This window comes from Dunckerocampus dactyliophorus, chromosome 3 (assembly GCF_027744805.1).
Source record: "Dunckerocampus dactyliophorus isolate RoL2022-P2 chromosome 3, RoL_Ddac_1.1, whole genome shotgun sequence".
Taxonomy (NCBI): Eukaryota; Metazoa; Chordata; class Actinopteri; order Syngnathiformes; family Syngnathidae; genus Dunckerocampus; species Dunckerocampus dactyliophorus.
Window position 1 is genome coordinate 16,771,525 of NC_072821.1, and position 24,069 is coordinate 16,795,593.

General features: G+C 43.5%; 1 protein-coding gene across 1 annotated transcript; it reads right to left on the reverse strand.

Moving 5' to 3' along the window:
* Window positions 1-76: 76 nt before the first annotated feature.
* Window positions 77-19,632, reverse strand: LOC129178344 (long-chain fatty acid transport protein 2-like). The gene is made up of 10 exons (XM_054770490.1): window positions 18,538-19,632; window positions 15,626-15,835; window positions 15,381-15,539; window positions 13,469-13,593; window positions 12,039-12,233; window positions 11,875-11,965; window positions 11,607-11,805; window positions 5,195-5,292; window positions 4,982-5,112; window positions 77-792 (listed from the first exon to the last, which is right to left on the reverse strand). The coding sequence occupies exons 1-10, from the start codon at window positions 19,016-19,018 to the stop codon at window positions 616-618; spliced, it is 1,866 nt and encodes a 621-aa protein (XP_054626465.1). The 5' UTR covers window positions 19,019-19,632; the 3' UTR covers window positions 77-615.
* Window positions 19,633-24,069: the final 4,437 nt, after the last annotated feature.

The window sequence follows — 24,069 nt, forward strand, 5'->3', positions numbered from 1 at the left end:
TTTTACAAACATTTGTTGTAGCGGCAATAAAATGAATCAATCTTCAAAATTACTCATTGATCCAGTCCAGACCAGAAAAATGCCACACATTTATTTAGCTACATGCTTCCATAATAATATACGTGTATATAGTAAAACCTATGCTTACCTGCATATACATTTTCTGCTAAGGCAAAAGCACACGACACCGCTATAGCCAATCCTTATAGCATGTTCTCCAAAAATATCTGATGACACCATTTATTCATCCATGCCGTGTTGGTCATCAGTCTTTCCAACAACATGATCAATACAATTAGCAGATTTAATCAACACAAAATCTGCAGTCCTCACCACTGGCATCACATTTTTCAAGTCAATAATTAACTGTGCATGATAACTTGCAGGTACATGCGCTACAAAGCTGGTACAGTATATATTATTTATAGCTTCATAATTTCACTTCCTCAAAAGGCCATCTCATATTTCAATGTACTGCTTTTAAAAATGTATGCCTTTACATCGTTTCACATCAATGGTTGTTAAAAGGCACATCAGCATCCCTGAGGTGGATGTTGAATGGAAGCACCTCTGCAGTAACACTGCGAAAGCCCAACACAGGCAGCAAGAACGTGTTTATAGTTTCATTATTCCTGATATGATGGAGGCGTGAACCTGAGCTGTGAGAGGCACATAACTCTTGTGGTTATCATCAAGAATGTACAAGGGGTCCTGGATGCGTCCTGGGTCAAAATTCTCCTCCACTAACTTCACTTTCATTTGCTTGAACGTCCCCGTCAACTCCACCACATCCTACAAAGAGAGAGAAATCCTGAGCAATAGTGTAGACCAGGGGTCACCAACGTGGTGCCCGCGGGCACCAGGTAGCCCCCCACGACCACATGAGGTGCCCGCAAGCCTGCTTTTCATTCAGGTTTTCAGTTAATAATGAAAGAACAGTAGAAAGAAATGCATTGTGAAATACAAAATGTGAGTTGTGGACACCAGCATTTTGTGAATGTTTTGGTAAAACAAGCATATTCGCTTTGCTTGGGTTTAAAATAAGCTCTGAAAAGAAATGTTACAAAAATGAGTAGCTCTTGGCCATTTTTATTTTGTAAAAGTAGCTCTCACAAGGAAAAAGGTTGGTGACCCCTGGTGTAGACCAACCACCTATTCATTTCCACCAGCCCTAATTAGGGTCACGGGTGAGGTAAGCTTATCCCAGCTGACTTTAGGCAAGAAGTGTACTCCCTGGACTGGTCACCAGTCAATCACACGACACAAACAGACAACTATTCACACTCATATTCACACCTATGGACAATTCAGAGTCTCCAATTAAACCCAACATGCATGTTTTTGGGATGTGGGAGGAAACCAAGTACTCGAAGAAAACTTACTCACACTGTGAGGCCGAAATGCTAACCACTAAGTCACCATGCTGCCATTATACTGTATTTGTATTCGTAACTTATTTATAACATGAGCATAATTTAATGGACATTAAATAGAGTTGTTGAACAATTAATTCCCTCGCAAAAAACATACCAAAATGACCTTTGGCCCTGTTAAAGGAAAACTGCACTTTTTTGGGGGGAATTTTGCCCATCACCCACAATCCTTGTGAGACATGAACACACGTCTTTCTCGTTTCTGTGCATTCTACAGATATAAAGAAACAGCTCTTTACTGCACATAATGCGATCCACCTATGCCGCCTACAATGACTGGTATTAAAACACCAAAACCTCCAAAAACCTCCAACAAGGTTTTATTGTTTTATATACATGCTGTGACCATGTAGTAACAGGTACATTCATGATAACATGTAATACTTAACAATATATACAGTATAACAGCGAGCACTGTTGCCAACTCCTCAGTAAGAAACGTAGCTATTGGCTGTCCTAGAAGTTGATAGATGACGTTATTGTCTAATTTGCATATCATGCTGTAAGAGATGCTGTTGGAAAACGCATAACCTCGTAGGAGAGACAAAAAAGTGAGTAAAAAGGCCTTAATTATGTTTAGAACTACAAATAAACTTGATTCTTAGTTTGTTAATTTAAAATTGGCCATCACTTCATAAAAATAAAATTTTAATATTTTATGTCAGCCAGAGCCTCTGTCAGCCAAAGTCTAGACCGTAATAATTACATCGTCTCCAGCCTCCACCTTTTATCTTGTAGTCAGGACTACAGTACATGTTTAACTTATCATACATGCTCTTCCATCACACGTTCTGACACACTGACAAGTAAGTGACAGGTAAATCCGAATGAGGCTTGAGTGTAATGAGTAGTAATTTAATGAAGATTAAGAATAATTTACATTTTAGATCCCGCTCTGTAAAACGGCAAGATCCACCCCGGCAGCATTGCGGCTCTTGAATCGCCATGAATCATGCACGCGCGGATCTCCACTATGATCTCAGTGTGCCGTGGAAGCTGACGTACTGATGGCTTGTGACTGCTTTGGGGCGGAGCGGACATCCCAGCAGCACAGTGTTGTGCTGCTATTACTGTACTTGCTATGACTGTACATATATTCACCAGAAGAGTGTGCTCCTCACGAACCACACTGAGTCATGTTAATGTGAGCCATAGAACAAACGTAGCTTCATTTGAAAAAACGTGCGATAGGAGAAGAGAGGCGCTGACCGAGATAAAATATTAACTTATTTTATTTTGATGAAATTACGGCCAATTTTAAAAGCAAGAATCAAATTTATTTGTACTTCTAAACATAATTAAGGTGTTTTCACTCACTTTTTTTGTCTCGCTTACGAGGTTATGCTTTCTTCCTACACCATTTTACGCAATATGCAAATGATATGCAAATTAAATAAAGCGTCATCTAGCCACTTCTAAGACAGCCAATAGCTACTTTTCTTACTGAAAAGTAGGCCACAGTGCACCAGTAACCGCTGCTGCTCAGTGAGAACAGAAACTGCAGATCAATACATACTGGCCAACGAGGCCAGAAAAAGCAGCTAGAGGTGTCGCTGGTCGGTTTTGAGAAAATACGTTGGCAAGAGGGTTTGGAATGTCACCAAATTTTGCGACAAAGTCGCTAAGTTGGCAACACTGCAGGCGAGTCAGTGGTGAAGCAAGTCGCTAGCTGGTGTGTTCTGGCTAAGTGTCAATGCGCTAGTAACTAGTTCGATCGGCATAACAATGTTAATAATAATACTGAGTTTCTGCTACATGTAATTGAACGTGACGGCCCGCCACTACAAAATAAAAGCCACCACATTAAAAATGAACTTGAAGACAATCTTAAGTAGTAGATCGTATGGATGTATATACTGCATATGCTATATAGATACATACTCTATATAGGTTATTATTTACGCACATACTGACCACAGTTAATGTGAAAACAATTAAAATCACAAAAATGTTTTAAAGTACTTTATTTTGAAAAGAACGCACCGGAATCGCCTTTCTGCCATGTCGCGGTGCTAGCGTCTTGTGTTGACGTTCACTGTGTCCCATATTATCGTGCAGCTAAAAAATAGTCCATAAAATGTGTAGTCAGTTTACGACAGCTTGTCACATGTGAAGCGTATCTAGCCAGCGTGTGTGATCGCTCACGTTTCAATCTCATTCGACTTTCTGGCGTCGTTTATCCATTTGCACTGCCTGTTTGGCGGTAGCCAGCTAGATCACGGGCGAGCTCGAAGCGGCTATCACATCTACGCTAACTTACGTTTTAAAGTGTCACTTAACAATCTTGCTCTCTTGGTATTATAATACGTATGGCTTATCTTCTAAACACTAGATGTGTGTCTGAGTTGTTCAACAAACACGTAGTGTGTACAGCTTTAGGCACTGCGATGCTATCACAGGTGTCTCCCAACAGGTAGCTCATATGCTAGCGGTAGCTCACCAAGCTGATGTTGAGTAGTTCACGAAAGAATATTTGCTTCACCTCTTAATAGTTTTTTAAGTGTTCTATTCAAACATGATTCCTGTATTTAATGACAAATGAGCACACTGAGTGGAGATGTACTTTGTAAATAAAGTCCAATTAAATGTTGGCAGTCACATTTGTTTTTGTCAAAGTAGATTTAATAATGCAGGTTAGATACACCTGTTTAATTTCCCATGTATTAGTTTTACTCTAAACCAGGCATCAAATTAAATTTAGATTTGTGTCAAATAGTACAAAAAGTACTTTTGTACAAGTCACATAGTACTATTGGACTAAATAGGTCAGGTCACAAAAAGCGGCTCAACATTTGAAACTCACTTGAGTGCTCTCAGCAACTTTGCCATTACATTAAAGAATTTTGCAATGTTCACGTTCAGGTTGTTGAAAAATGTTAAGTTAATAAACAAAAGTAGTAAAAAAGCTGTTATGTCATAATAAAAAAATAAAATAAAAAATTGCAGACACAGCAGCGGCACAACAGCGGCGGCAGTCCCATGCAGCCCACCACCACAGCTTCAGAAAATCCTAGGGGAAACCCTGTAATAATAACACTGTCGCTGTAGCTTGGTTATATGCACGCCACATCATATGTAAACGCAGCATTGTTGGTGGCTTTTGGAGTCTTTTTTGGTTCCCATACAGTACATGCAGTAATGAGCTGTCACCTTTTATCTGTTTTTAGGTCCTTAGAATGCACAGAAAAGAGAAAGACGTGTTCATGTCTCACGCAATGATTGTGCAAAATTCCCCCAAAATGTGCAGTTTTCCTTTAAGTCCAGAATCTTGGACTGACAAAAACAGGAATCAGTTGGATTCTTGCCATGATTAAGTACATTGTCATAAATAAATGTACACAGTCGGAGTCAATTTGTCTCCCTCACAATCTACACTGAACCACAAGAGAGCAGCAGTTTCTGCAATTTGCAGTGTGCACTCAGACAAGAATGAGGCAATAGCTTGTAAAGACAAACAGCAAGTAGTCATGGGTTCAATCCTAAATCCCATTGCTTTAGTAAAGTGAATTTTCAAAAGAGATATTGTAAAGTTAATGAATGAACCTTACCTTTATCCTTATAAAGCGTGGCCTGGCATATGCTGGTAGGTAGCTTACCACATGATTATAGATTTTACTTCCATCAAATTGCGCATCTTCCTTCACTGTAACAGCGGCCATTCCTATGCGCCCCTCATGCCCTAGACATGATAAACATCATCCTCTTATAAAACCCCTTATAAAATGGAAAGTACATCTGATCACAGGTATTTTGCCCAGTACCTGGCACTTGGACCCCATAAACATTGGCTTCTTTGAGACAATCACTCAGTGTCAGGATATCAGAAACTTCAGTTGTAGCCACGTTTTCACCTTTCCACCTGCAGGATCATAAATGTTACAAATCGTAATCAGCCAACAATGTTAACAAATGCAGTTAAAAACAGCCCTTTATTATCATTATTGGTATCATCAGTGTGCTATTACTGTTATCACCAGCTATTGTTAAACACACTTTTCTCACCCCCTTATCCTGTTTCCTATCTCATCTGCCCTCCGTCCCTTTAGTGTGTCTCTCCATCTTAACCCAACCAGTCAACACTGAGTCTAGAGTCTGTTTAATGTTTCTTCCTCAGAGTGAGTTTTTCCTTGCCTCCATTGCCAAAGTGTTTGCTCATGTGGATTTAGTGTAATTTACATGGCGATAACTTCTGTTGTGAATAGACGCTACAGTCGTCCCTCGATTATCAAGGTTAATTGGCTTCAGACTCGACCATGATAAGTGAATTTTTGACTTGAAAGAAACATTTCCTGGATGCACTAGGACGCATCATCAGTGATGTATCCTGGGCTCATTGGGTGTTTCGGGTCTCGCAACATCAAACACCCTCACCCTGGTGACCCAGCCGGGGTTGATCATGCCTCGGCTTGCGTCCCAGTAGCAACCCACGGATCTGCCCTTCTGAGCCACAGCCACCTTGTAGCTTTCTCTGCAGCTTCGCTTGTGGATTTGATGGCCCTCTTCTTGGCCGCCCCTGTTATACCCAGACGGCCTAGGACTTTGCCGAGAGAACGTCCTTCAAAGCCACTACAGCCAACTTCTATTGGCTCGTAAAATGTCCTCCAGCACTTTCTTCTGCACTCCTCCACCAGTTCTTGGTACTTGGTACGTTTCCTTTCGTTGGCTTCCTCAATACGCTCTTCCCAGGGCACTGTCAGTTCCAGCATGATCAGATGTTTTGAAGCCTCCGAGGTAATGATCATGTCTGGCCGGAGAGACGTTGGTGTGATGTGCTGGGGGAACCTCAGATGTTTTCCCAGGTCAACGTGCAAGTGCCAATCAGTGGCTGAGTGGAGGAGTCCTGATGTACTCTGTGGACATTCCCGGGGTCTCTCTCCAGCTTTGATGAAGGGGACTGCCTTGATCGGAGCATGGTGGTTTTTGCTGGTGCTGATGGCCGAGGCTATGCTTTCAGCAACTGCTTTCAGAACCTGGTCATGGCGCCAGCGGTAAAGACCATCAGCCAGGGACTTTGGGCAGCTGCTGAGATGTTCCAGGGAGCCTCTTCCGGAGCAAAGGGGGCAGGACGGTGTCTCGTTCTTCCCCCACACATGGAGGTTTGCTGGCGTCGGGAGGGCGTCGTAGACTGCCTGCACAAGGAACCGGATGCGGTGGAAGTCTGCCTGCATGATGTTCGACCAGGTCACTTTACGCTGCAACGTGCTCTCATTTTGTCCAGGCCCATTGCTGCCGGAGTCCCACTACCCTGCTCACTCGCTCTTCCTCCTCGCCTGCTCGAACCTCTTCCTGGAGTAGATGGTGTCTCTCCTTTCCCCGAGCCTGGCTCACTTGGGTCTTTGGGAAGTAGCCCAGGCCTGCTCTCCCTGTTGCCAAGGCCCCTACCAGCGCTTTTTTTTTAATTTCTCTGCCCTCCACTTCCTTCCTGTCCTCACTTCGATCCCAGCTGATGACAACTTGCTGTCCCTGGAATCCCTATACTGGAGGGCTTCTCTTGTACGTGCCACCTTGAATTCTTCAATGAGCCCACTGAAGGGTAGCTGGAGGGTGTTACTTGTCCCGTACAGGGCAGCGCTGTTGAGGCTACGCGGAAAGCCCAGCCACTTCCGAAGAAAGCCGCTGATCTTCCTTTCGAAAGATTCCACAGTTGTGACAGGGACTGCGTAGACGAGGAGAGGCCACAAGACTCTGGGCAGAAAGGAGTGCTGGTAGATCCAGGCATTAAATCTACCAGGCAGGCCGGACTTGTCCACTTCAGTGAGCCACGCCCCTAGTTGTTCGCCAGCCTCCTGGATGGCAGCAGAGTCTTTCAGGATCAAGTCAAAGAACTTCCCTAGGCTCTTGACTGGTTGCTCTGTGATGGATGGGATTGCAGATCCAGAGATAGAAAACCGGAACTTGTCCATCACCTTCCCCCTTTTCAGTACCATGTACCTTGACTTGGAGGGCTTGAAGCTCATCCTAGCCCATGTGATGAGTCTCTCCAGACCTTGCAAGATCCACCTACTCCCTGGGACCGATATTGTTGTGATGGTAAGGTCATCCATGTAGGCTCTTATAGGGGGCTGGCGAACGCCTTATCTAGATAGGGGCCCTCTGCATTCCACCTCCGCAGCCTTAACCACCATGTTCATCGCCAATGCGAAAAGGGTAACAGAGATGGTACAACCGGTAATTATTCCTTTCCCAAGGTGATGCCAGTCTGATGTTACTGACCCAGAGGTGAACCTGAGCCTGACGTTGGAGTAATAATCCAAAATCAGGAGCTTGATCTTGCTGAGAAAATGGTGGAGGTGTAGGGCAAGCTCCACTAGTTTGTGTGGGATGGACCCGTAGGTGTTTGTCAGGTCCAACCACAACACAGTAAGGTCACCTCTGTTCTCACAGGCCTCTCTGATGAGCTGTGTCACTACTCTGGTGTGCTCTCGGCAGTCAGGGGCTCCAGGAATCCCCCCCTTCTGCACCGAAGTGTCGATGTAGTTGTTCTTGAGGAGGAACTCGGTCAGTCTTTTTGAGACAATGCTGAAAACCACCTTCCCTTCCACACTTAGTAGTGAGATTGTCCGAAACTGGTTGATGTCTTTCGAGTCCTTCTCCTTGGGAATCCAAACTCCTTCTGCACACCTCCACTGGTCGGCCACTCTCCCCCTTCGCCAGATCACCTTCAGGGTCTTCCACAGGTGCTGGAGAAGCACTGGGCAGCGCTTGTAGACGAGGTAGTGTACACCGCTGGGGCCTGGGGAAGATGCTGAGTGGGCTGCCTTGACAACCTCTTCAACCTCCTTCAGGCTAGGCTCCGTCAACTTGAAGTCTGCTGTCGGTGGGGCAGGGCAGGTGAGAGCTTTGTTGGGTCCTAGATCTTGTTCCCTCAGTGGGTCACTCAAGGTGTCCTGGAGGAAGTGGTTCGCTTCTTCTCTTGAGCCCTCCAGCTGGCCGCTGCGCTTATCCCCAAGTAGCCGTTTCACAAAACGGAAGGGATTGGCGATGAAGGCCGCTCGCTTCCTAGCTCTCTCCCTTCCCCGCCTCCTGTGCCACCCCTGCTCTGCGGAAGGTTTTCAGCTTCTTCCGCAGGATGTTATGCAGTTCTGCCAATGGTTGCTTCTCCTCCTCAGTAGCTCTCTTGAACCGTTTCTTGAGGGTTCGAAGTTCCTGGCGCAGTTGATGTATCTTAGTGGCCCTGCGGTTCATGGTGTATGGGGTGGTCTTGGTGTTGCCCTTCTCAGTCCACAACCAAACCTTTCTGCACCATAGCTGATGATGATGGTGGTCATCGCTTGGACCCTGCTGTCAACGTCTCCTTTGGCTGTGGCTCGAATGATGTTGGACACGTCCTCATCAAACTGCAGCCACTCGCTCCTTCTGCTTGCTGGGGGCCATTTAATCCGCTGCTGTGGAACTACTCTGCTAGGGTTGGGGGACTCTGGTACGTGGAGGGACTGGGATCTGTGTGTTGCCTCCTGTCCAGGCTCCTCCTGCGTCTCACCAGGTCCAGGACCTGTGCGTTGTACCTCGCTCTCCCACTCCAAACATTTCATTCTGGCCTGATGGATTTTTAGGCCGCGAATGTTTTTGCATGGCTTGCCGCAGATACATGTCATTCTCGTAGTCGGTTCGTTTGCGGGGGTCATTAACCTTTGGTCTGTCCGATTGGAGATCTCATCCTCCCCCCCTCTCGGGATCTCCTGGGGGTATTTCTCTTTAGGGCTTTCCGTAGCTTGTCGGGGTTCCTTCTCACGAAAGATACAGGCTGGGGTGCTAACCCATAGTGTCCCAGGTGCCGTCTTTCCGAGCTGCCAACTGTCTCTCCAGTAGTCGACCAAACTATCCTTGGTTGCCACCTAGTCTCTTCCTAGGAGTCACTGGCTTAGCCAGGCTTGTGACTTGAAAGAAACATCTCCTGGATGCACTGGGACGCATCATCAGTGATGTATCCTTGGCTCATTGGGTGTTTCGGGTCTCGCAACATCAGACACCCTCCCCCTGGTGACCCTGCAGGGGGTTGATCCACTAAGTAGTATTCAATATTAATAAATGGAATATTTTCGTAGTTTTGGCATAGAAAACCTGTTTAGGATTTTCTAAATATGACTTTTAACATTATTAGAGCACTCTAACATGAAATGACACCCATATAGTCACCTTTACATTTGGATTACTCAATATCCATCCATCCGTCCGTCCATCCATTTCTAGGCTGCTTAATCCTCATTGGGATCACAGGGGTATGCTGGAGCCTATCCCAGCTGACTTTGGGCGAGAGGCAGGGCACACCCTGGATTGGTCACCAGCCAATCACAGGGCACTATTACTCAATATTGTAGATATAATCAGTGGAAATAAGACATATTAGGCATAAATAAGATAACATAGACTCACACATTGGCAGTTCCTTGTTTTTTTTTCTGGACAGCGTACTTCCTGTGGTTGCTATGTAATGGCGGCTTTAAATGGCTTTACACTCGTTTTACTAGATATAGTAGACATAACAAGAGTAAATAAGGCATTTAAGACATAAATAAATCTCCTGCTGGTGTGTGTACGTGTCACGGTAAATGGGTTCCCTAGCGGGCCTTGGTGGCAGGCGAACAGATGTGTGGAGGACAGGAAGTGACGTCGGAGCTTCAGAGTTGAGTAGCCCGTTATGATTATTATGTTATTATTACTGTGCTGTTGTGAGATCATTTAAACCTGCAATAAATTCATTTTCTGGCAATCATGTCTGGTGCTTGTCTCGCCGAACACCGACAAACTGTGGCCGATGTAGAATACTACATTCACTTTTTCCATTCATTCATTAGGCTTCTTCGGCCTTGTATTTGTATTTGAGTTCATTTAGTTATGTCATTTAGCCATTTTTATGCTTGAAAATGCTTAATTTAGGCCAACAATAAGTATTTTTTTTTCACTAATAAAAGGCCGTATTCAACCACGAAACAGCGATAGTTTATTAATTAATTACTTTGTGAAAAACCACAATAAATGAGGGCGCGATGTTTGAACCATGATTTAGCGAGCGACGACTGGGTACATAAATAAAACTGACTTGACTTCTGAACACATTTATCCTATAGTCAAACTGATGAGGAAAAAATAATGTATATAATGATAGTTCTACAGTAACAGTTGATATATTAAGACTGCTTGACTTTTCTTGACGAAGTGCAAGGATCTGCACCAATTTCCATACTGCATCACAAAAGTGTAAAGTGGGGGTACGCACAGCATGGAACAGGTAAGTAAACACACATAGGGGAACTACAACTACGAGGAATAATAAACAACTACAAGTCCATCCATCCATCCATCCATCTTCTACCGCTTACAGTATCTAAGATCAGGTCACGGGGGCAGCAGCCTAAGCAGGGAGGCCTAGATTTTCCTCTCCCCGGCCACTTCGTCCAGCTCCTCCTGGCAGATCCCGAGGCGTTCCCAGGCCAGCTGGGAGACATTGTCTCTCCAACGTGTCCTGGGTCTTCCCCGAGGCCTTCTACTGGTCGGACTTGTCCTGAACACCTCCCCAGGGGGGCGTCCGGGAGTCATCCTGACCAGATTCTCAAGCCACCTCATCTGGCTCCTCTCATTATGGAGGAGTAGCGGTTCTACTCTGAGCTTCTCCCGGATGACGGTGCTTCTCACATTATCTCTAAGGGAGAGCCCAGCCACCCTACGGAGAAAACTCATTTCGGCCGCTTATACCCGTGATCTTGTCCTTTCGGTCACTATCCAAAGCTCATGACCATAGGTGAGGGTAGGAATGTAGATCGACCGGTAAATTGAGAGCTTTGCCTTTTGCCTTAGCTCTCTCTTCACCACAACAGACCGATGTAGAGTCCGCTACAACTATTAACCCTTAACACATAACTTTAGCAGCTTTTAACAAAACAAGTACTGCAAAGCATGCTGCGAAGCCGCAAGCACTCACAGCGACGAGATTGATGCCTTTTATTTTTATACGTATGTTTTGTATTTATTAGCATTTACGCTCTACCGTCGGTCGTTCATGCTCGTGGCAGCTTCCAGTGGTGTTTGTTATCAAGTCAGTCATCTGTTTGAAACGGATCGAAGTGAACACTTGATGTGGCCCAGCCTCTGCCTCCAGAGGCCCCCAGGTAAATTTAGTTTGAGACACCTTGTGTAAAGTGCATTGTTTAGTCAAATCTCAATATCGTGCTGTACCTGAATGTGTCACCGACACGATCCTGGAAGTAAATGAAATTGTCTTGGTCCATTCTCATTAGGTCTCCGCTGTTGAAATAGAGATCCCCCTTTTTGAAAACATTGCGGAGTCTTTTCCTCTCTGTTTGCTCTTCATTCTGCGCGTAGCCGACAAAAGGAGCAATGTTGGTAATCTTTGACACCAGCAGCCCTGTCTCCCCTTCAACAAAAAGCATGTTAGCATGTTGCATACCGGTGATTCTGAAGGTAACATTGAGAGATTCTTCACCTTTGAGTGCCTCGATGCAGAGACCGTTAGCATCTCGAATCGGCTCATCCCTCTCTGTGTCGTACTTGATGAAACTGTAAGGAAACAGTATCTACAAGAAAGACAATAAATGCGTACTGTACAAAAGCGACAGTACAGACATCACATTACTGTTGTTCCCTTACCTTGTGGAGAAAGTTGACCCTACCGATGGCTCCAATTTTCCCTGAATAGTTGACAAATCCTACATTTCCCTCAGTGGAGGCATAAAACTCTTTGACCTTAATGTTCCCAAAGCGATTCAGAAACTCTCGCCATATCTCTGCTCGGATTCCGTTTCCAATGGCCAGTCTGACTTTGTGGTCCTTGTCATTTTCTCTCTGCATTGTCAAGCATGGATAAATATAACAGTCATTTGGTAAAATGTGTAATATTGTTTTTCAGTATAAAATGGAAATGCAATGAATGTGGATGTCATTAAAAAAAACAGCAGTTGAAAGTGACCCTTGCACAGCCATGTCAAGGTACATAAACCTCTTGAAATGACATTTGACCTTAGGCACCTCTGCCATCTTGGATCAGATGTCCATAAAAGAGTTTAAAGAATTGTTTCTCTGTTTCTGTGTTTTGAAAAATGGTCAATCCAAATGTGGAAGATCGGCCGGCAGAGTGCAGAAAAGGATTATGCACTCATTTTATCTTTGACGTAGGATAGCACTCAAGATGAATAGACATCTTTGTTAAAATGCTATAACACAACTGGACATCAATGGTGGTGAGGGAGACCATAAAGCGTGTGTATGCACTAAGCTCGCCAGCAAAAAGTATTTGTCATTACTGTTACAGTGCCCTGATTCCACTGTAAATACACACAAAATACTGTAGCATGTAACCCCCACATTCCCTTACAAATATGGCTGCCAAGTTACTCGATATGGTCTTCCAGGGTTAAGGGCAGCATCTATTCCTAGTGGTGAGCAGATACAACTGATACAGGGTCATGCGGTAAACCGAAGCCCCGTCGCATGTGACGCAATTAGATTCTCTGAATGGCCATGCATGGACAGCTCCCAATAATTACACGCAATTCATCTCGGTGAGCTTAAAAAAAATGATGGTAGGATCCTGAAAAACGATCTGCTATTGTACAGACAGATGATAGTTGCAGCACTTGTATCTGCAAGGATTCATACCGTTCAAACCCCTGCTGATTCTGACGCAGAAGACCGGAACCTGATAGTCCAGATTTAACGATTTCTATTTTGGTAAGCCAGCTGTGTTGCGCCGTGGGAGTGGGAATGTGCAGATTTGGAAATTTATCTCCAGCTAGATCTGTGGAAAAGGCCGCTTGGTGCGGTCACTTCTCAGTATTGTGTGTGTTTGCGTGTGTGTGTGTGTAAGTGCAGTGGTCTTGAATGAAGAGGCTGTACAGTACTTCAAGCAGAGCGGCGGCATGGTGCCCACAAACTCTGCCAATAAAATACTAGGTGTCAGCTTATTACTTACACTAAGTATGAGACGTTTCTTCAGCGTTGGTCAGTTAGCAGGATTATACAAAACCTATAATACATAACCATTTCGCTCCAAATTTTGGGGTGGCACAATCATTTTTTACCTTTGGTGTGCTACACAGGTAACGCATCACTTCTCCTATGTACTGCACCACAGTCACATTGTGTTTCCTGCAGTCATCCCAGAACTGAGAGGCCGAAAATTTCCTCTTCAGAATGATGGTAGACCCTAAAAAAACAGACCATAAAATGTTCAACAATTTATTTTATTATATTATTTTACTGAAGTTTACCTATTTATTTATACCTATTCATATTATGCGCCACTAAATTGGAAATATAGTTTGAATAATTTCACATGTTATAGTATTACTATTTATAGTTAGATATAGAAGCCCACCCCTGACACCAAACCCTTGCCCTACGCCTTGCCGTCATATGTCCCTGCAGCTCGGTCTCTTATGTGTATTATGTCCAGGATGTTGGGTACAATATAGCTAAGACTACAATAATTCAACAATAATAAAGTAAGAATAAAAGAACACAGACTGCACACTGTAAAGTGAGCTGTGTATATATTGGTCACACCCAAAAAATTGTTTTGAAATATTAATAAACTGGAAGAGCAGCACTCTAATTCATATTGTTCTAGATCTTTGAGTTTTATGTTAAACCTAAGTATTTTGAATAACTGTTTGTGCACATCTGTAATAACAGCCTGAACTTTAGCCTATTTCGGGGGGGGGACCTCTTGAAGGTCGAGATAATCCAGTCATGATGGGCTCGGCTCTGTTCAGATTATTTGTTCTATGTGACAAAAGAACCCTTCATTTGAGCTCCTAGTAGCCAGAAACCCCACACTTTTGGAAGGTGTGTCACTAAAGGAGGTTTTACAAGCTTCTCGATGAGCAACTTCTGAGCATATTTCTGAGCCACAAATGAAAGGGTCAAAGACTTTAGGTTATATTACATTGTAAACGAGGAAGATTCCAGTAAGTATCGTATAAAAACTGGACCCATATCTGCTACAAATTATTCATCTCCAATTCGGCACTCACCACTTCTGATAAGCCAGTTAAAAAATATAGGCTCAAAAATGTGTTACATTAAAAAGGACTTTATTTCCACGAGGATACATAGTTTTTACTTGTCAGCTGGGTGGACACATTTACTTTTGTTCCAAATGTAGTTTTGTCTGGCATAGCGTAGATTTGATTTGCGCAGTAGTTGTGACTGAGGTATGATAAGTGTATGGTCTTTGTACGATTATTTGGTGTTCCTTGCCAGAGAACACAGCTGCTTGTCTCTTCTGAGGTCAACTGTGGGTATGATCCAGCGCAAGGAATGCGGTACACAAGGATTTTACAAACTAAGGCTGAATTTAAACGACAGGGTCTAAGTTACCCAACTCAGATGCATTTTTCCCATGTGGGTCCATTTGGAAAGACAGTACAGTACATCATTGCAGCGTAAGCAGTACAAATTTTTTATACCTTGTTGTTTTACTAAACCAACTAAACAGCCGTATGTATTTTATCCACATGACAGCCATGTCATTTCAGTCTCCACATGGTGGCGTGTTTACAATTTCTCATTTGATCCTGTGCGGAGGGGTGATCTCTTTCATGAAATGACAGCTTCATTTTGACTTTGTGGGTTATTTCTATTGCTTTCTATTTCGGCAGGCGGTTATGAAATGTAAGTCTGTTGAGGAGCGATCGCAATACCGTCGGTTAAGCTCGTGCACAGGTGTCCGCGTGTTTGTGTTTATCTGCGCAATCGCCCATCACACACACTTTGAATGTGCATGTGTGCACATAAAATGTAACTGGCAAGCAGCACTCGCATTACAGTGGCCTACAATGCAAGCGTGCGTGTGTGTGCCCGTTTGTGTCGGTGTTCCCGAGCCATCCATGACACGCCAAACTACCTTTAAGTAGAGTTAGAACGAATATGGGCCTTTGATAAGTAGTCAATAAGTGTAAATCCGTCCAAGCTGTCTTTGGGACCCCTTACCTGTCTCAATGGAACCAATGAAGCCTACGATGAATCCCGCTGTGTGGTACAAAGGCAAGTTCACATAGATGACATCACTTGAGGAAACACCGTTTGAAGCTAAAACAGCCAAAGCTATTAGGAGGCGGTTCTGATTGACCACTGCTGCTTTGGGCAGGCCTGCAACACAGTCAAACACAAAGAACTGTAACTATAACTCAATTTAAAAAAAGGGGTTAATGCTACCAAAGCACATGTTCAAATACCTGTGGTCCCAGAGGTATAAATATAAACGGCAGGACTTTTGAATGTGATGTTTGATCTGAGCGAGCGAGGAAGGGCAGCTTCTGACGCCTGCTCCACTTTATCAGAAAAGCTCTCAATTCCAGGCGTCTCACAGCTTTGGACCATCAGCAGCACGATGACACCCTGCTCTCTAAGAGAGGGCAAAACATCCTCCACCGCTTCTTTTAGCTCTACAGGACATACACACACAGGCACTTAATAGCAACATACACAGTTATTGCTCACAAATGTGTACAGTTTCGTTCATTTTAATATGTAGTGCAGTTATGTGTTTTCACTCTGTACTAAAGCACTTTTACACAGCCTTATTGGGCTACCAAGTGTCAGTAGTATAACATGGTCAGTACCCAATTGGTATTTTTGTTCCATAAGAACAATGAAATGGCAAGAACACCAAATGCACTATTTTTTATTTAAATAACACAGACAAGGATGAAAATCATTTCTGTGTGTTTCTGTTCTATAACTTGCAGTGGAAATGCAAGCCAGATGAAAGTGAACTGCTTTACATTTCATAATGCCAGGCGGAATTCAGTTCCACAACTCAGAAGGCATGCAGGTTGTTGTGCTGTGTTAAACATCTGTATCGCAAAAACAGACGAAAGCTGCATTGGTTAGGGCACTGACATCTTTAACTTCACCAATCTCACCTTGGACTGCAGCTAGCTCAAATATCTTAGCTCAGGTAGACCTGATATGCAGTAGGTGTCACGCTCTGGCATGTCAAAGCTATTGGACTCCAAGATGCAGAGAGGAAGCACGGCTGAGGCACAGGTTGCAGGTGAGGAATGAAGGAAAAACCCGAACTGAACAGCTGCCTTCAACCAGCTTAAAGCTTTGGTTATGCTTGACGCATGTACGTGCCTCTGTGTTTGACAAAGGACGACAGCCAACCCATCTCTTACAGAATTGGTGGGGCATTCCTGCCTCCTTCTGGATCCCCTAAAAGTGACGTAATTTAGCCACACAGCTGCCGACAGCTCCGCCTCTGCAGGCCAGCGTCCACTAAAACCAGAAGCCGACAGGCGGCAGCGCAGCAACAACAACAACAGCAACATCATGATGATAGGCACAGAAAATCCCTGAAAATGTCAAGCTCACCTGAAAATCACAATCTCACTATTGATTTTACAGTATATTATTTACAAGACGGCTAACCAGGGTCGCTATAGGTCAAATCGGTACAAATTTGTCACCTTTTTTCAAGTAACAACATTCAACGGATCTTTCTCATAGTTTGTCGATTAATATGAATCCATCCATTTTTTTATACTGCTTGTCCTCATTTGGAGGCTGGAGCCTATTCCAGCTGACTTTGGGTGAGAGGTGGGGTACACCCTGGACTGGTCACCAGCCAGACCAACAGCATTTCCCATATATTTGTTTTAGGGGTGCACGATATTTTTTTCTTTTTCACGCCAATACCGATACAGATAACTTTGCGATTGTCAAGACCAATACCGATAACCAGTAACTTTTTATATCTATTACTTTTTAAATTTAGATTAAACTGTACGTGAACACCTAAAGCACAGGTGTCAAACTCAAGGCCCGGGGGTTGGATTTGGCCCGCCATATCATTTTATGCGGCCCGCGAAAGCCTTGAAATAATGCATGTCAAAAGGAGACTTATTTTAATATTTAAAAAAAATCTTTGTATATATATTGTAATTTTGTTATTAATAATAAATAATAATAAATGTGTCTTTACTTTTTTAAGCTTTATTTTTCATTATTTCACTTGTATACTATTGGTAAAATGATATTTATATTATTGTATTTTTGTATGTATGCTGTAATTTAATATTTTTATATTTAATATAAATGTATTTAAATAAGTAAAAAATGTTATGTATAAAAATGTTAACAATAAAAAAAATTATATATATATTTAAAACATTTTTACAATAATTTAATAAACATTTACCATTACATTTACAATAAATATTAAAATAATATATTAAAGTAAAAACAAAATTAATATTACTAACAAAAACAACTTAAATTTTTTTTTTAATCAAAAAGACAATCTTTCTTGCTAAATGTATTTGTTGTCAATATTGACAGAAAACCTTTTTTTTTTGTTGTTGTCAAATCCAATTTAAAATTACCTTTTTTTAGTAATGAAAAAATAACTAACAAAATTCTAAAATAGAATTATAAAAAGTGGCCCTCTGAGGATAACCACAACCGCGATGTGGCCCGCGGTGAAAACGAGTTTGACGACCCTGACCTCGAGGTAACAACAACTCAAAGTTACATTTGACAAACTGTACCTGTAGAGTTGTCCTTACCAAATATCATGACATCACTACTATTAACAAAACACTGAAAAAATAGTGGCTGCTCAGGAGTACAAACCATGGCTCCAAGGGGTTTACGAGCTGACAAAAGCTGGTATCGTCAACGATGGATAAAGAGCTGGTTGTCCAGCACCATCGTTTAATGTTTAATGTTGAACATGCTTCAACATTAAACAGTCTTAATGGACAAAATAATTATCAAACATACTTATTTGTTCATTTGAAATAGCAATGAACAACTTTATACTCCTGCCTCCTTTCTGCGCCTTTCTCCTTGCGCCGTGAGGCGTTCAGGTACACTTCTAAGTGCAGTGTTAAGCGCTGATTGGTTTTCATTTTTATCCCTGTACCCCCTATGACAATTGGTGTACCCCTGGGGATACGCGTACCCCACTTTGGGAACCTAGGATTTCGCGCCTTTTTTATTTGATCGCATTCACTTTTTGGGTGCAAGTAATCTGGTAGCAGCAAGGGAATAATACCGTACATTCCAATCATATGCATTGGAATTTCAACAGCCTCCACACGCATGTTTGTGTGATGCACACAACGCAATTAAAGATGCATACCTGAAGCTGCAATGAGCACCTTGGCCTTGCAGCAGCTGAAACAGTGCAGCAGAGACTTGGTGCGAATGTTGTGATTGAGCAGAGCCACGGGGGAGCCCAGCTTGGCCAAGGCCAGACAGGTAAACATGTAGGCGGGTTCATTGGCCATGAACAAGGCCACGGTGTCCCCGGCTGTGTAGCGGGGGTGAGCCTGGAGCGCGTTGGCTATCTTGTTGCTAGTCTTATCCGTCGACGTGTACGTGTAGCTCTCATTTTCAAACACGACGAAAACTTTGTTCGGATGATCGGCGGTCTGCTCCAAAAAGCGGTCCAAAGCGAAGAAGAAGGGTCTCCTTCTGCGCCTCCACACGAACCTCAGCAGAATACTCACGAGATCCCTGAAATACAAGAAATCTGCCCAAAGATAAGGAGAAAGCGTTTTGACGCTGAATGCTATGAGGAGGCCAGTTGCAATAAAAGTTGAAATCAAATACATCCACATGTTGTTTGCTTGTTAAAATCCGCTAAAGCCTACAAAAAAGTGCCTCGCCCTACTGTAAAGTGGGGAATGTGGTAAATAAGGATTTTGTCCAGAGGGGGCGGGGCCTTTGCTCCATAAGTAAGTTTAGTGCAGACTACAGGTCAAATATCGGCATGATGGGCTTTGTGAAACACTGATGCAATTTTGGTGATGGAAAAAAAAAACACTGACTACTTTGTAACAGTTTTCAGGCAGAACAAGTAAACGCCCCTTTAACCTTGTAGAGACTTTTGTGGCATGTAGAGAATGTCCAACATACAGTAAGTGACTGGCTACAACATTAATACATCCCACTGGAGATAAGGTTAAAATTACAGGAAGCTCAGGATCAATGCAGGGTCAACTGGTAGCTGGTGCACAAGGAGGAAAAATAGAGGCAATATAAAGATTTGGACTATTTAACTTAATGGAACATCAACATCAATATCAACATTGTAGTCATTCATTAGTAATGATGATTGGTATTAAACATAAGAGGGCCTCACTTTACAATAAGGTACACAAAAATATAGTAGTTAGTGAGGAACTAATGACTAAGGTACATAAATTTAGACTAGTAATTGAGGCACTAATGAGTAGAGTAGTTACAGAGGAACTAATGAAGAACTAATGAGTAGTGGTTAGGGTTAGGTTGGTTCATTCCTAATTAACTACTGTCATAATGTGTACCTTATTGTAAAGTGTTACCCATAAGAGCAATGCAGAATGGTCACAATACATATAAATTAGTTACAAAGTCAATATTCCATCCACCCATCCATTTTCTATGCTGCTTCTTATTAGGGTGCAAATAAACATTTTCATTTTCATTCTGAAAGTGCATTTTACTAGTATCAGTGTGCTCTATCAGGAAAGATACAGTATTTAATATAGACAACCAATGCAGAAATGCAAGTTGTGAGGACATGTTTTTATGGATTGCTGTTGATTATGTCATCATTGTGATTACATCAAAGCTTTAGAAGAGCAGATATGATGATAACACAGTGAGGTAGTTTTATTAATGGACTTTGAGCTCATAGGATTCCACTCATACTGCATTTAAATTATATTTGACCCAAATCAGTGAATATGTTAAGTTGAAATGAACTAAAGTAAAAGCAGAATGTCTTGCTGTTGAAAGCGAACAACAAAACCAAATTGAAATGATGTTATCAAGAACACTACCCTCGCCCTCTTATTCAACCTACCTTTCATGTTTCAGCCTTTTTTAAGACTGTCCTGCAAATGTAGCTCAAAATTTGGGAGAGAAAAAAGTAAAGTTTTTGCAGCAGATTCCTAAAAACAGCAGTGTTCATACAGAGGATCTTGGACTAGCAGTACATTCCTAAAACCAGCAAATCACTCTTGTGATATAGAGGATTCTTGACTAGCAAGTTTGCAGTACAGTAATCCCTCGTTTAGCATGGTCAATTGGTTCCAGATGGGACAGTCATAAGTGAATTTCCACAAAGTCGGATTCCTTATTTATAAATGGAATATTTTTGTAGTTAGAGCAGAGAAAACCTGTTTATTACCTTCTAAAGATTTTTAAACATTATTAGAGCCATCTGACAATAACACCCTATAGGTGTTACCGTGTAGTTGTTACGTCTGTGCTGCACGGATATAGGCGAGGTTCTTATGGTCTGCGACAACCAGGAATGAGACAGCCAGCCCTCCAGCCAGTGCCTCCACTCCTGCAGCGCGAGAACGATGACCAACAGCTCGCTATTACCCACGTCGTAATTCTGCAGGTGTGAGGTGACGCGAGAAGAAAGTACATGGGTGAAGCTTCTGGTCGACTGCGGAGCACTGGGACAGGATTGCTCCTACTCCTGAATCGGACGTGTCCACCTCTACAGAAACTTGAAGAGTGGGCTTAGAATGCGTGAGGACCGGAGCACTGGTAAATAACTTTTTGAGTAATACAAAGGCGCTTTCCGCCTCTGGGGTCCAAACGAACAGGACCTTAACAGATGTAAACCTCGTCAGAGGTGCAGCCTTGGAACTGTAGTCGCTAATGAATTGCCTGTAAAGGATGGCAAGACCAGGAACCTCTGCAAGTGCTTCCTTGATGTGGGAGAATGCCACTCGACCACCGCCCGGACCCTTCTCCACTATAAACCCCAGGAACGAGATGGAAGAGGAGTGGAATTTAAATTTCTCCGCTTTAACAAAGAGGCGGTTCTCCAGTAGCCTCTGCAGGACCAGGCGGACTTGGGTATGTTCTTGTAAATTTCTGGAAAAAAATAAAAATGTCATCTTGGCTTGTTGCTCAGTAGCAGATATATTATATAATGTAGAACTGCGAAGGTCTGCATCCGGCAAGGGTTTAATAGCACAGTTGTAGGGGGATGCGGATTAAGAGACTGGGCTTTGTCCTTGGGGGTTCCCCACAGTAGAGGCAGAGGTGGAGCTTGAGTCGGCATCCTCCCAGCTGCATGGGAACGTCGGTAGCCAGAGATGAAGCCAGGGCTGGCGTCTAGCTGATAGGTGCGATCCAGGAGTCGATGCCGAGCCCCGGTGATATCATCCCGGGAAGACGGGGCGTGTGGCGTCCAGCTGAAGCGACCGGCTCCCCGTAGTCACTGAGCCACTTCTGTATTCTTCCAGCCAGGCAAATGAAGTCCTTAGGGGTCTCCACCGGAAAAAGATGGGTCTTTATTTTCGCCGAGAGGCCCAGGAAGAAGGCGTCCAGGAGGGCCGGTGCGTTCCAATCGCTGTCGGCGGAAAGTGTGCGGAACTCAATGGCAAAGTCTGCCACACTACGCCGCCCTTGCCACAGATGCAGGAGGGAGCGTCCCACCTCGCAACCAGGACGGTGGTACTGGAAAATCTGTTCCAGTGCTTTGGCGAATGACCGGTAAGTCTCACACACTGGCGAGTCCAGTCGGCGGTGGCCCAGGGGACATCACAAAGGCCGCTCTCTCAGAATGGAAGGTGGCTGCCTGTAATTCAAAACGGATTTCACACCGTGTGGGGAAGGTACGTACATCTGAGTCTGCAACAAGATAGTTTCGGGCAAGGTGTAGGGAAGCTGGCCTCAGCTGTAGCAGCGGCGTCCTGGTGTGAGCTTGTGACGATTTCGCCGGAGGGGTTGGCAGGAGGGGAGGCGTCATTTTGGAGGAGGCTTAGTAGGTTGTGAAGTTGTGTTTTCACAACATCCTGGTGTTTGACCATACCTTGGATACTGGTTCCAAGTTGACTGAATTGTTCCTCCTGCTTGTCTAGCCGCTGGGTTCGTTTTTGACGCGCTAGTAATGAGCGTGTCTTCGCGGGGTCCAAATTGTCCAGATTGTTCTGTTAAGGTTGCTGGCACACGTGCTTGAGGTTTGTGCACCCCAGAACAGAGACACTCATGAAGGAGGAAAAAACAAAGTACAAACAAAAGACGCCGGTGAAAAAAAGGTCACCAGGAAGCTAATCACGTACAAATAAAAGACAACGTAGCAAAGGAGGAGAAAACAAGAATGCTCAACAACTTACAAGAAAATCAGCTGGCAGCAGGGACTAAAAGTAAAAAACGAGAATAGCTAGCAAAACGTGCCTGGACCTTGCACGAAGCTGGCAAGGTTAGACAACCATCTGGCAGACTGCATGGCTTACAGAGATAGTTCAGATTTTTTGACCTGAAGTTTAATGAGATCCCCATCAGCAGTGTAGTACATCAACACTTACTTACCACCCCAGTGATGGTCGGATTTCCGTGACGAGGAACGTTGCTGGGGCCACTTAAGTACAGAGTTTGGCGTTCAAAAGAGTAACACATTTGCATCACAAAAAGGCCTCCTCGAAAAAATCAGACCTCACAAATCACTCTGTGTTATGTTTGTCTCCCACCCTATCCCTGCGCACTGTCGCCTGTTCATTCTTGTGTATGTGATGAAGACGCTAGAATCTTCCTCCGGCGCGGCCATCTTGTTTACGTGTGTGTTCCACAGTGAGAGAAGATGCAAGCATGGGAGGAGTCCTCTGCAGGACTGCAACAAGACAGCAGAGGGCAGCAGACCAAAGCAGAGTGCAAATCATGACAATCGTCACCTTTACACTTTATTACCCAATATAGTAAATAAGACTTGTGCTAGCATGTGTTACTATAAATGTGTTCCCTTGGGGACCTGAAAGATGCGGACAGGAAGTGACGTCAGGAGTTTGTAGTTGAGTTTCAGCTTTGCATTGGTAACGGCCACAAAAATAGCCCGTGTTTTTATTAGGGCTTATTGTGTTCGTTGTGAGATAATTCAAATTCACTTGCAATAAAAGCCTGTTATTCCGGCAGTATCGTCTGGTCCAAAATCATGTAAGTTGTATTTTGTACAAATATACAAAGGATTTTATACCTGGTTTCACTGTCTGATGCAATACATTACATACAAGTTTCAATCAAAAGAGATACAAACGTATAAGATTTATACATACAGTATCTTTTCCATATGGGAGAAGCCAATCAGTCTGTGAACTATGACATCGTGACTATAAATAGTAATACAGTAATATGGAAGTTATTGGAAGTGCACATTAAGTTAGGCTTAGGCAATTGCCTTGCAATCCAACCTATCTCGGTGTTCACAGCATCAGCGTTAGCGAGTGACATGTGGCTGTTTTTTTCCATCGGAGTTAAACAGCTGCTTGCTACTTGTTGATCTCCAAGCAGAAGCTGTAATAATTCTACATTTGATCAACTTTACTTAAAGATTTGTCAGATCAACCCGCATAGATGTTCAGACCTGTCCGCACCCTTAATCACCGACATTATTTGGCTAAGCGCCGGCTTTCAAGCACCAGCGATCACCAGTTTCCTTTCGTAACACACCTAATACATAAAGTTGCCAAAGTTGCTAATACTTGTTGCCAATTTAGCGACATGGTCGCTATATATAGCAAGTAAGGGTGCCCATTTAAGTGTTTCTTGCATCATGCATTTATTTAGTAATTAAATACAAGCCATCAACAAATGTGAAGCATCCGCCGAGCAGGCGAGCGGAAGTGAGCCCCACCTCTGTAACTTTGTGCAATGCACATCTGAAAGC